At 38.0% G+C, this 12,603-nt stretch overlaps 1 protein-coding gene across 1 annotated transcript; it reads left to right on the forward strand.

The window, feature by feature from the left end:
• Positions 1-287: 287 nt before the first annotated feature.
• On the forward strand, positions 288-12,573 carry LOC115974594 (alcohol dehydrogenase-like 7). The gene is made up of 10 exons (XM_031095013.1): positions 288-419; positions 592-728; positions 835-881; positions 9,713-10,038; positions 10,246-10,328; positions 10,430-10,505; positions 10,749-10,813; positions 11,199-11,294; positions 11,893-12,057; positions 12,311-12,573. The coding sequence occupies exons 1-10, from the start codon at positions 368-370 to the stop codon at positions 12,437-12,439; spliced, it is 1,176 nt and encodes a 391-aa protein (XP_030950873.1). The 5' UTR covers positions 288-367; the 3' UTR covers positions 12,440-12,573.
• The last annotated feature ends 30 nt before the right edge of the window (positions 12,574-12,603 follow it).

The following is a 12,603-nucleotide window of genomic DNA, read 5'->3' on the forward strand; positions in this document are numbered from 1 at the left end:
TGAATCGTTTATTTTTGAATTATTTTAGGTAAAATTGAAAAAATTGTCAATAAAAATTAGTAATTTTTTTTTATTTTTTCTTAAAAATTTCTTAAAATAATTTACTATTGTAATTCATTTTAAAAATACTAGTATACAGTACACACCTTATTATCCGTGTAATAGAATACGTATAATAAATATAAACACTACTTATTTTAAAATACATTAAAAAAAATGTTCATTATTTGTGTCTCATTAGCCTATAAACTCACGTAATACCACTAGTTTGGTGGCAACCACTTCGAGGACCTAGTCCCACATTGACATTGTACGAGAGAACAAGCCGGCGACACAGAGAGATACACTGTGTGGAGTTTCTGCCGCCATGGATGAGAAATATTCAAGTGAAACCAGAGGGAACCCCATTCGATGCAGAGGTGCGTAAAAACTCTTTTGTTTTATTTATTTATTTATTTATTGTGTGTTGTTTTTCTAGTCTCCACGTTCTTTCTACAGTAAAAAGTAATTTCACTTTCTATCTCTCTTAGAATAAGTGTCTGAAAGTGATTTATAATTGTTGTTGTTCTTTTTTGTGCTGTATTGTTGTAGCTGCGGTTAGTCGCAAACCAGGTGAGCCACTAGTTATAGAGGAGGTCATGGTTGCAGCTCCGATGCCTCATGAGGTTCGGATTCGAATCATATGCACCTCTCTCTGCCACAGTGATATCACTTTCTGGAAATTGAAGGTTTAACCATATTCACTCTGAAAACTCTCATACTTTTATTTCTACTTTCATAACTTCTTGAAATTTTGTTTATAAAATATGTTCATACTGTTTTTTATGTTTGAAGGATTTTCCTGGAATTTTTCCAAGGATTCTCGGTCACGAAGCGATCGGGTTAGTGTTATATTCTTTCTTTTCCATTTATTACTGTGTTTTCGTGTGATGCAAAAAATGTCTTGGAGTTTCTAAAGTTGACGTGTCTTGTGATTTTTCCTATGCTTAAATTCTTAATCCTTTTTTTTTTTTTTTTTATAAATAATATTTTCAATAATAATTACTAGTTACAACCTCTTGGGGGCAGGGATTTGAACTTGGCTCTCCTGAATCCTAAAGGTAGCAAGTTATGCCATTGATCTACAATACTAAGCCTATCACAAATTAATTCAATGCTAAGCCTATTACATATTCTCAATCTCTTTAATATGGAAAAAAAAGATGTAACATATTCTCAATCTCACATAAATATTTTTGTGTTCCACTTTATACTTCACAAATTATAATTTGTTGTATATTATTTGTTTGGCTTTCTTTATAAAATAACCAAACTTTAATATGGAAAAAAAAAAAGATGTAACATATCATGATTGATCGAATATGAAGTGCAATAGAAGATTTGTATTCACGAATGACCAAAGTGACTAATGAATATGATTTGTGCCACCTTAACAACTAATAAACAAATACATGAATTACCTTTATATGATTGATGACACATCAACTTGTAATATTTATTTAGTAGAGTTTTCAATATTCATAAAATCACTCTTTAAAACGTTTGCTTTTAATCCCTGGGATGATGTGTCTAACTTAAAAACTGACTTGTCATCACTTCATTAGTGTTACTTATTATGAGAATTAGGGTTCAAATCCCTCCCTATTGTTGTAACTATTTTTTTAAGGTGCACTATCACACATGCAACATATAAGAAAGTTTAACAAAATGTGATTTATTTATTTCTAAATCTGATAATTATTATAATTATTAATATGCATTTATTATAATTGTATTTATATATGAAACTTTCTATTCCACCATATAAAGAAAAAAAATGATATAGCAAGATTTTAATGGAGGGTTTAAATATAAAATAAAATTTAAAATCAAGTAAAAAAAGTCGAACAATGACATGTAAAATTATAATGTAAGGACACGATTCCTGCGCGGCCCAGTGACATTTTTGGGTTCACGCGGGAGAGATCCCTCACAATACGATTTGTAGAGAGTGGGCTTGAAAAGCTTGGGCTTGGTCACGGGGCGATGGTCCGGTCTGGATTTCAGAAAGGTCCCTGTGGAAAATGGACTGGGCCTAAACGTTTAAAGCCCCGCCATGCTGCCACTTCTGAGAATGGGCTCCTCGGACTTGATCCGAGGACCCTTGTGATCCTTTCCGGCTGTCCAACGGAGGACCTTCTCCGTTCCGTGCATGGATCGTTCCGGTGATCTTATTCATGAAGTCTTTCTTTTTTCTCCCCCCTTACTAGATTCACTTACTTCTCCTTTTATACTAGCGTGCATTCGATGTCCTTCGTCCACGTGTAGGGTCAGTCTTTACAAATACTGACATTGGTCCCATCAGTCTAATCCCGGAATTGTTGGGGATGACTTGATAAAACTGCAGAGTACGGTTCTGTCAGGCATTGGGCCTTATCCAGAAGGGTATTTAGGGTAATCGCCCCAAGGTATTTTGGATTTCCTTACGAATTTATCCCTTTATTCTGGGCGGATTATGGGCCTGCCGAGGACTAGACTGTCCTCGGCTGCCTCCCAAAATTGGTCTGTGCTCTGCGTCATGGAGCTTGGGCCACAGTTCTCCTCGGATTGGGCCCTCGGACTCTCTAAGGGCAAATGGGCCTGGTCCACGAATTGTTGGGCCCCACAATAGCCCCTCAAAACCCTTCTATCCGAATTCCGGATTGGAAAGGAGGGTTTTGGCAAACCCGGGCCCTTAATATGGCCCATTTAGCTTGATCCCGCATTTATGTGAGCGGTTTCCCAGGAAGTTAGGCGGTTTTTGAGGGATTCCTTTTAATCCGCTCGGAATCTGCTCCTGCCGCTTGGATGTCCCAGACGCGCCCTTAATGAATTCCCCTTAACGAGGCTCATTTATATCCGGCGGCTCATTTGATAAGGTGGAGAAGTGGAACGGACGCCTCTTTTTTCTTCAGATTCTTTGGGAAGGTTGAATGCATTTAATGCCATCCGTTCTGCTCTTCCTATAAGAAGGCAAGCAGGAGGCCATCACTTTCGTACTAACTCCCTTCTATTCTTCTGAGATCGCAACAAATGATGAAGAAATCATGCCCCTCCTCTAGACACCATATTCTGATAAAGCTTGAAATGGCTCAATCAGGGCAAGGGTGGCGCAGACTTAAGATCCGTCCCGCCTCTCTTTTAGCCAAAATCCGAAGCAGGGGCTCACCACGCCGAACTCTTGGCGTGACTGAGTCGAGAATACCCAATATCAGCACCACCCGGCTCCTCACGAGCGTACCTAATATGGCACCAACGTGTTAGGAGTCAGGGCTGAGGCAGGGGCTAAGTGCTTCTGCTTCTCCCTCTTTTGCTCCTTGGTGCCCTCCTCCACCTTCCTCTTATAGTCTTCCCAGCACCAGTTCCGCCTTGGTGCCTTCTCTTTTCCCTCTTTTGCTCCTTTTCTTTCTTTTCATCTCTTCTCTCTTCTTCTCTTCCTTCTTTACTCATGTCCTCCATCTTCCTCATCCATCTACTCCATCTTCTTCATTGATTTCTTCCTTACTATTTCCTTCTCCTTCAATTTTTCTTCCTTCTCCTTCGATTCCTTTCCCTTGTTCTTCATCCTTTTTCGAAGAAGGTTCTTATCATGATATGAGCAATACTGAGGCAGAGACTGAAGAGACCTTGAAGATGAGTTTAAAAGAAGCCTGACTGCTTACTTCTCTGTACTGCGAATGTTATCGTTGCTTCAGCAGTCCTCCTTTTGTATAGGCTTGTTTGAGCCCTTTTTTGTACATTGTAATGATCTCTTATATTAATAAAAGTGTTTATTATTTCATTTTGCATATTCCGTTTATATTTTTGTATATTGGTAAATGCTGCTCGGCTCAATGAGAAAGTATCTAAACCGATGACAACTAAGACCAAAATACTTGGTAATAAAAAGATGTTGCCATAACTCTAATATAAGTGTTTGGCCCAATAAGGCCGACCAGTGAAAAGTAATGATTACCCATGCTGGCCGAGGAGAGAACTGGAGGCTTGATGCCGTGTTTGGGTCCGAGGACCATGCAAGGCCTTGATTCTATCCAAAACTCGTAATAATAATAATTTTTATACTTGGTTTCCCCATAGGCTTGAGTCCGAGGACCATGCAAGGCCTTGGTTCAGTCCATAATTGTAATAATAATAGTTTTTATACTTGGTTTCCCCATAGGCTTGAGTCCGAGGACCATGCAAGGCCTTGGTTCAGTCCATAACTTGTAATAATAATAGTTTTTATACTTGGTTTCCCCATAGGCTTGAGTCCGAGGACCATGCAAGGCCTTGGTTCAGTCCATAACTTGTAATATTTATCTCTTGTACTTGGTTTCCCCATAGGTTTGAGTCCGAGGACCATGCAAGACCTTGGTTCTGTCCAAAACTTACGAGATTTATTTTTTGTGATTGGTTTCCCCACAGGCTTGAGTCCGTGGACCATGCAAGGCCTTGGTTCTGTCCAAAACTTTTGATTTTGATCTCTTGTGCTTAGTTTCCCCATAGGTTTGAGTCCGAGGACCATGCAAGACCTTGGTTCTGTCCAAAGCTTATGAGATTTGTTTTTTGTGCTTGGTTTCCCCACAGGCTTGAGTCTGTGGACCATGCAAGACCTTGGTTCTGTCCAAAGCTTTTGATTTTGATCTCTTGTGCTTGGTTTCCCCATAGGTTTGAGTCCGAGGACCATGCAAGACCTTGGTTCTGTCCAAAGCTTATGAGATTTGTTTTTTGTGCTTGGTTTCCCCACAGGCTTGAGTCCGTGGACCATGCAAGACCTTGGTTCTGTCCAAAGCTTTTGATTTTCATCTCTTGTACTTGGTTTCCCCATAGGTTTGAGTCCGAGGACCATGCAAGACCTTGGTTCTGTCCAAAGCTTATGAGATTTGTTTTTTGTGCTTGGTTTCCCCACAGGCTTGAGTCCGTGGACCATGCAAGACCTTGGTTCTGTCCAAAACTTTTGATTTTCATCTCTTGTGCTTGGTTTCCCCATAGGTTTGAGTCCGAGGACCATGCAAGACCTTGGTTCTGTCCAAAGCTTATGAGATTTGTTTTTTGTGCTTGGTTTCCCCACAGGCTTGAGTCCGTGGACCATGCAAGACCTTGGTTCTGTCCAAAGCTTTTGATTTTGATCTCTTGTGCTTGGTTTCCCCATAGGTTTGAGTCCGAGGACCATGCAAGACCTTGCAAGAACCTTGCGTTACTGTCCAAAACTTATGAATTTTGTTTTTTGTGCGTTGGTTTCCCACAGGTTGAGGGGGTTTCCGGGGGGGAAAAACCCATGTGCAAGGCCTTGGTTCTGTCCAAAACTTATGATCTGTTTATGTACTTGGTTTCCCCATAGGCTTGAGTCCGAGGACCATGCAAGGCTTTGGTTCTGTCCAAAACATATGATCTTTCTATGTACTTGGTTTCCCCATAGGTTGAGTCCGAGGACCATGCAAGGCCTTGGTTCTGTCCAAAACATATGATCTTTCTATGTACTTGGTTTCCCCATAGGCTTGAGTCCGAGGACCATGCAAGGCCTTGGTTCTGTCCAAAGTTTTGATTTCATCTCTTGTACTTGGTTTCCCCATAGGTTTGAGTCCGAGGACCATGCCAAAGACCTTGGTTCTGTCCAAAGCTTATGAGATTTGTTTTTTGTGCTTTGGTTTCCCACAGGCTTGAGTCGTGGACCATGCAAGACCTTGTTCTGTCCAAAGCTTTTGATTTTCATCTCTTGTACTTGGTTTCCCCATAGTTTGAGTCGAGGAACCCATGCAAGACCTTTTCTGTCCAAAACTTACGAGATTTTTTTGTGCTTCCGGTCCCGCCCTCTGGAGTCCGTGGACCATGCAAGACCTTGGTTCTGTCCAAAGCTTTGATTTTCATCTTCTTCTACTTGGTTCCCCATAGGTTTGAGTCCGAGGACCATGCAAGACCTTGGTTCTGTCCAAAGCTTATGAGATTTGTTTTTTGTGCTTGGTTTCCCCACAGGCTTGAGTCCGTGGACCATGCAAGACCTTGGTTCTGTCCAAAGCTTTTGAGATTTGTTTTTTGTATTTGTTTGTTTTTCGGATGTAAGCCCCTAGATCAGGGCGGGGAGAGCCGGCTTGAGGCCAAGAGCCTCTAGGGCTGCATACGCAATGGGCGCTGCAAGGCGTAGCCCCTAGCAGAAGTTTATGTCGGAACAACAGCTGCACGTCAAAGGAGACGGAGGAAGCTCCGTGAATTTTTGCTTAGTAGAGAGTTGACTCCACCGCCACCTGCGCCAAGCGCGCATGCTTTCCCACAGACGGCGCCAATTGTAAGGACACGATTCCTGCGCGGCCTAGTGACATTTTTGGGTTCACGCGGGAGAGATCCCTCACAATACGATTTGTAGAGAGTAGGCTTGAAAAGCTTGGGCTTGGTCACGGGGCGATGGTCCGGTCTGGATTTCAGAAAGGTCCCTGTGGAAAATGGACTGGGCCTAAACGTTTAAAGCCCCGCCATGCTGCCACTTCTGAGAATGGGCTCCTCGGACTTGATCCGAGGACCCTTGTGATCCTTTCCGGCTGTCCAACGGAGGACCTTCTCCGTTCCGTGCATGGATCGTTCCGGCGATCTTATTCATGAAGTCTTTCTTTTTTCTCCCCCCCCCCCTTACTAGATTCACTTACTTCTCCTTTTATACTAGCGTGCATTCGATGTCCTTCGTCCACGTGTAGGGTCAGTCTTTACAAATACTGACATTGGTCCCATCAGTCTAATCCCGGAATTGTTGGGGATGACTTGATAAAGCTGCAGAGTACGGTTCTGTCAGGCATTAGGCCTTATCCAGAAGGGTATTTAGGGTAATCGCCCCAAGGTATTTTGGATTTCCTTACGAATTTATCCCTTTATTCTGGGCGGATTATGGGCCTGCCGAGGACTAGACTGTCCTCGGCTGCCTCCCAAAATTGGTCTGTGCTCTGCGTCATGGAGCTTGGGCCACAGTTCTCCTCGGATTGGGCCCTCGGACTCTCTAAGGGCAAATGGGCCTGGTCCACGAATTGTTGGGCCCCACATATAACATTTCAAAAGTTTGTGTGTGTGTGTGTGTGTGTGTGAAAAAGTCGAATAATGATATGTAAAATTATAACATTTCAAAAGTTTTTGTGCGTGTGAGAGAGAGAAAAAGTCGAATAATGACATGTAAAATTATAACATTTCAAAAGTTTATGTGTGTGTGTGTGTTGTAGATAAGAAAATTATGCACTCTTTCCCAACCCCGCCTTTAAAAAAGCCTCCAAAATATTACACTGATAGAAATCCAACTCAATTGAAATCTCAAATTGTTTTAAAAAATTATTGTGAGTTTATTGAATAATAATTAACCATCAATTTATCCCAATAATTTGAGAGAGAAAAAATGATGTAGCAAGATTTTAATTGAAGGTTTAAATAAAAAATAAAATTTAAGCTCAAGTAAAAAAAGTCGAATAATGACATGTAAAATTATAACATTTCAAAAGTTTATGTGTGTGTGTATATATATTATAGATATGAAAATTATGCACTCTTTCCCAACCCCACCTTTAAAAAAGCCTTCAAAATATTAGATTGATAGAAATCCAACTCAATTGAAATCCTAAATTGTTTTAAAAAATTATTGTGAGTTTATTGAATAATCATTGACGATCAATTTCTCCCAATAATTTGAGATTTAATTTTTGTAAATCAGTTCTATTTTTTGAAGTTGTAATAATATTTTTAATAATTTTTATTTTTATTTTTCTATGCTTTAAAATTTATTTTATTCTTGTTATATTATAATTTCATATTGTAGATACAATTTCTTTTATTTGTAGATATTTTTATAATTATAAATACCTAAAAATATCTATCAAAAGGTATACTTAAACAACATATTTTCAGTTTTTAAGCAACATTACACATATTTCTACACACTTTTTCATTCACACGTATTTCAAAAAACTATAAATAACATTACTTAAACTCCTATACTAAACGGGCCTTAATTTGTTTGAAATACCAAAAAGAGAGAAGAATAGTTAAATTAATTAAATCTTAAAATCAAATCTGTTGATAAATTTGTTACAAGCAATATAAAAAATACAACCGGAAAAATTAGATTAAACAAAATTAAGATTAAGATCTTAAAAATGAACTAGAATTTCATAAAAAAGAGTTGAAATAATACAATAAAAGAACAATGAAAATTATTATAACAATGTGCAACACTTAATATAACTTTTAACCATCAAGAATATATACAGTTCACTTTTGCATCTTGATGGATTGAAAATTATCATAGCAAGATCAAAAACTTATACGAAAACTTAACTAGTAATTTTGCTTCTCAAAAGGCAACAGTAGTGGTTTTTAAATAAAAGAAAAATGTACGATATAGAAACTTAAATAAATATAATTTAATTGATTTTTAAATATATATAAAAAAAATCCATGTAACTTTATCAGCTCAGGGCTTAAACTATATTGAGCCCAGCCTATCCATGGACAATTAAATTCAATTATGTGGTTCATTGATCAATATAACGACATGATTGAATTTAATTAGAAATATAAGGTACAACACTTAAGTAACTTTATATAAGTTTTTGCCCTCAAGAATAAATACAGTCCTCTTTTGCATCTTGATGGATTAATTTCTAGATCAGCTTGCATTTTGTACAAGGAAGCACGGGTGCGTTGTTTTGGCCGGCACACTCAAGTTGGATTCGTGTGGATGTGCAGTGCGGCCATTGAAGCAGCTGCACATGCGTTAGAGGATGATTTTTTTTTTCTTTTTTTTCGATACGGTCCAATTCGGTTTGATACGGTCTGACTTGGTCCAAAATAAGACCCAATTCGGTCTAATACAGGTAGATACGGTCCAAAACTATCTGAAATAGGACCCGATTCAGTTCGATATGGGCCAAAATACTTGTTTAAAAAAAAAAAAAAGTAAAAGATTAGATCAAAATATTCCATTTTGCCGGCCGACTTTAAAGGAAACAACCCTAAAACCATCTCAATTCTCACTTTATTATCTATTATTACTCTTAATTTGATATATGATTACCATTATATGAAAAAAAAAAAAAAAAACTTAGCAATATATAGAAAATAAAAATAAAAATATATTTAATAATTAATTAATAAATGTATCCCATTGCACCCATATTCTACTTTTTCAAAAATTACTGCGTCGCCGCACTGCACCCACATCCGCATCCGCAACTGTGTGCTTCCTAGATTTAGTATGAGTTCACTGATAATTGATTTCTACCATGCCTTAAGCATGGTCCTGGTCAAACTATTTGCAAGCTGTATCATTTTACAAATCATTTACATATACTTCCAATCGGTATTCTTTCTTCTTTTCTTGTTTTAGTGTCACTATATTTTTGATGTCCTGAAATTTCACTTGCGTCGATAAAGTTGAGGGAGTATAGCATAACTGGTACTGGTAGGGTGATCGGAATAGCTCTTTTGCAGATATTGGTCTTGTTGGCATTTGCATTAGACTAAATCACCTTAATTGATGTAATCTCATTCTGTTGGCTGTTGATCTAACATTGAGCTGTTTTTCTTACAATATCCTAGTCTTGCCATTCTATTTAAGCATTAATGATCATGCACATGCATTAGATGGCGTTGAGCTATCATATTGTCCAGGCTTATTCAGAGTTCTGAGTTCAGGCATTAAAGATGAGAGAGCTTATTATATTCCACCACTTTTTATATGCTGTAGAGTTGTTGAAAATGTGGGAGAAGATGTAGATGAAGTAAGTGAAGGAGATACTGTCATCCCTACATTCATGCCAGATTGTGGAGATTGTGTCGATTGCAGATCAAAAAAGAGCAACCTATGTTCAAAACTCCCTTTCAAGGTATCTCCGTGGATGCCTAGACATGAGACCAGCAGATTCACTGATCTCAAAGGAGAGGTTTTATACCATTTTCTATCTGTCTCAAGCTTTAGTGAGTATACAGTGGTAGACGTTGCCCATGTAACAAAAATTGATCCCTCAATCGCTCCAAACAGGGCATGTCTCCTTAGCTGCGGAGTATCAACAGGTATTGGTCATGTACTTTGTTATAAATGGAAGTGTCACTTGAGTTTGACACAAATTAACTTGAACAAATTGAACATTCGAAGTGGATTAATTATTCAAGCTTTATTTTTAAAAACTCATAATTTGGAAAACATATACGCCCAACAGCTGAACTTGTTGAAGGTTGGCCTTTGACTTGACAATAACCTCTATTATATTTGGGTTTTAGGGGTTGATGCTGCTTGGAGAACAGCAAATGTGGAGAAAGGATCAACTGTTGTTATTTTTGGGCTGGGGTCTATTGGATTAGCTGTATGATCTTGAAGAACTTTGTATAAGTACTGTTTTTTCTTCTTCCTTGCATTTGTATTTGAGAGGCTGCAGAGAAAAGCTCATGTCTGTCTGTTTTCTAGGTTGCAGAGGGAGCTAGATTTTGTGGAGCTACAAAAATTATTGGTGTAGATCTGAACCCAGACAAATTTGAAAACGGTAAGTACATTTTATTGGGGTAGAGTGACGTGGAAATCTGAAATCATCTTTTGATGAAGGGGCATCTCTTTCTTATATTAGGAGAATATACCTCATTTGATCTGTTCAATCTGAGGTTGTCTGTATTTCCTGTCAGGTCAACCTTGTTTACTGACCGTGCAAAAAGTCTTATGTCATTCTCTTGTTATGGGTGAGATGAGCTTTACATGGGTTCTGGATGATGTTCTTTTGTTCTTAATACAGGAAAAAAATTTGGAGTCACAGACTTTGTCAATTCTGGAAACTGTGGAGATAAATCTGTGAGCCAGGTCTTCTCTTAAACTATATGATAATTGTTTGATGACTCTATTATTAAGTTTTATACTTCTTTTGGTTAATTTGGTAGTTTGAACATGCCGAAGAATGTCTTGTACTGTCAAGAGTTTTAGTGCCTTTTGTATCTGTGAGACATTGATCTGTCTTATACTCTTATGATATTATTCATAAGGTTGAAGTTGATATGAGAATCAGAGATGATTAATATTTGGTTCATCTAATTCTGATAGGGAATCTCAAAAGCTACTTATAACACCACAGTTTACCAGGCTTTAAGAAGTGTCTATAATGAAGCACAAAATGTGCAGTATGTTCTGTATCTTTATTCACAGAAAATTTAATTTAATCTGTTGCAGTTTATTCTATCTCATTGAACAGGTGATCAATGAGATGACAGATGGGGGTGCGGACTATTGCTTTGAATGTATTGGAATGGCATCGTTGGTGCATGAAGCATATGCTTGTTGCCGAAAGGTCTCTCTCTCTCTCATTGCTAACAGAACTTTTGTTGGATGTCTTTCTCCAAATCACTTTGGGTTAGAGGATGCCACTCTGCATTTTTTAGATTCTCTGTGGTCTGTTAGCTTTACTTGACTTGAGTTATGGCATAATTTATCAAATCTAGTCCCAGCATTGCACCTCTCAAACATATATATTATATCAAGAGGAAACAAGGCAGCTCTAGTGGTGCCCTAAAATTTGGCCTTATACCTATTTGTAAGAAATTAATTAATGGCTTGATGACCAGACAGACTAAAGCTTGGTTAATTTGAGCACATCCGCGCATCTGAAGTTATTGATTTGAATTGTGAAAAGATTTAACCAAGCAGTTTAGAATGTACTGAATGAAGTTCATAGCAACTTATGATGCATTGAAGAGAAATTTTAGCAAAATAACATGCAGTACATTCTAAACCATTCAATTTGTTTATTGATTGGTGTATCACATACCCGTTGCCCTTCCTATTCTTTATTCTTCAAGTTTCAAATATGCTTGTTGTGTGTGTGTGAGTTCTTATGCTATTGTGTGCTAACGAGTAATTTGTGATATAATCTTATTTTTGCTTCCCAGGGTTGGGGAAAAACAATTGTGTTAGGAGTGGACAAGCCGGGGGCAAAATTGAGCCTCAGCTCTTTTGAGGTCCTTCACAGTGGGAAAAGTCTCATGGGATCCTTATTTGGAGGACTCAAAGCTAAATCTGATATTCCCATCCTCCTTAAAAAATACTTAGACAAGGTAATTTAACAGTTACTATGATTTTCTTTAGTTGCAAATCTTTGATAATGGTAATTAGCCTGTCAATCAATCTTCAATTTCATCTTGTGGTGTGTTCCCCCTTGCTCCATTAGTATCTCTTCACTGCATGATCAAAAACTTTTGTCTATATGAAAACAAGGTCTGGCCACCTGCCTGTATCTGAGGTGGTATTAGCAAAAATAATCAGTAGATGATTATATTTTTCCTCTTTCTTTCATTTAATTACTATCAGGAACTACAGCTGGATGAATTTGTAACGCACGAGGTAAGATTTGACGATATCAACAAAGCTTTTGATTTACTAATTGAAGGAAACTGTCTGCGATGTGTAATTTGGATGGACAAACAAGTAAGCTCCTAGTTTGGGAATTGCTAGGCTTTCACAAGCAACTGGTTTTTATTTTCAGCTAGTTCCATATTGTAATCCCATCACCATGGAAGTTTCAGTGTTTGATCAAATAATAGCTTTCTTAACATACGTATGTTATACATTAATGATTGGACAGCTCTTTCAATTTTCTGTAA

Source organism: Quercus lobata, chromosome 2 (assembly GCF_001633185.2).
Source record: "Quercus lobata isolate SW786 chromosome 2, ValleyOak3.0 Primary Assembly, whole genome shotgun sequence".
In the NCBI taxonomy this organism is placed as follows: Eukaryota; Viridiplantae; Streptophyta; class Magnoliopsida; order Fagales; family Fagaceae; genus Quercus; species Quercus lobata.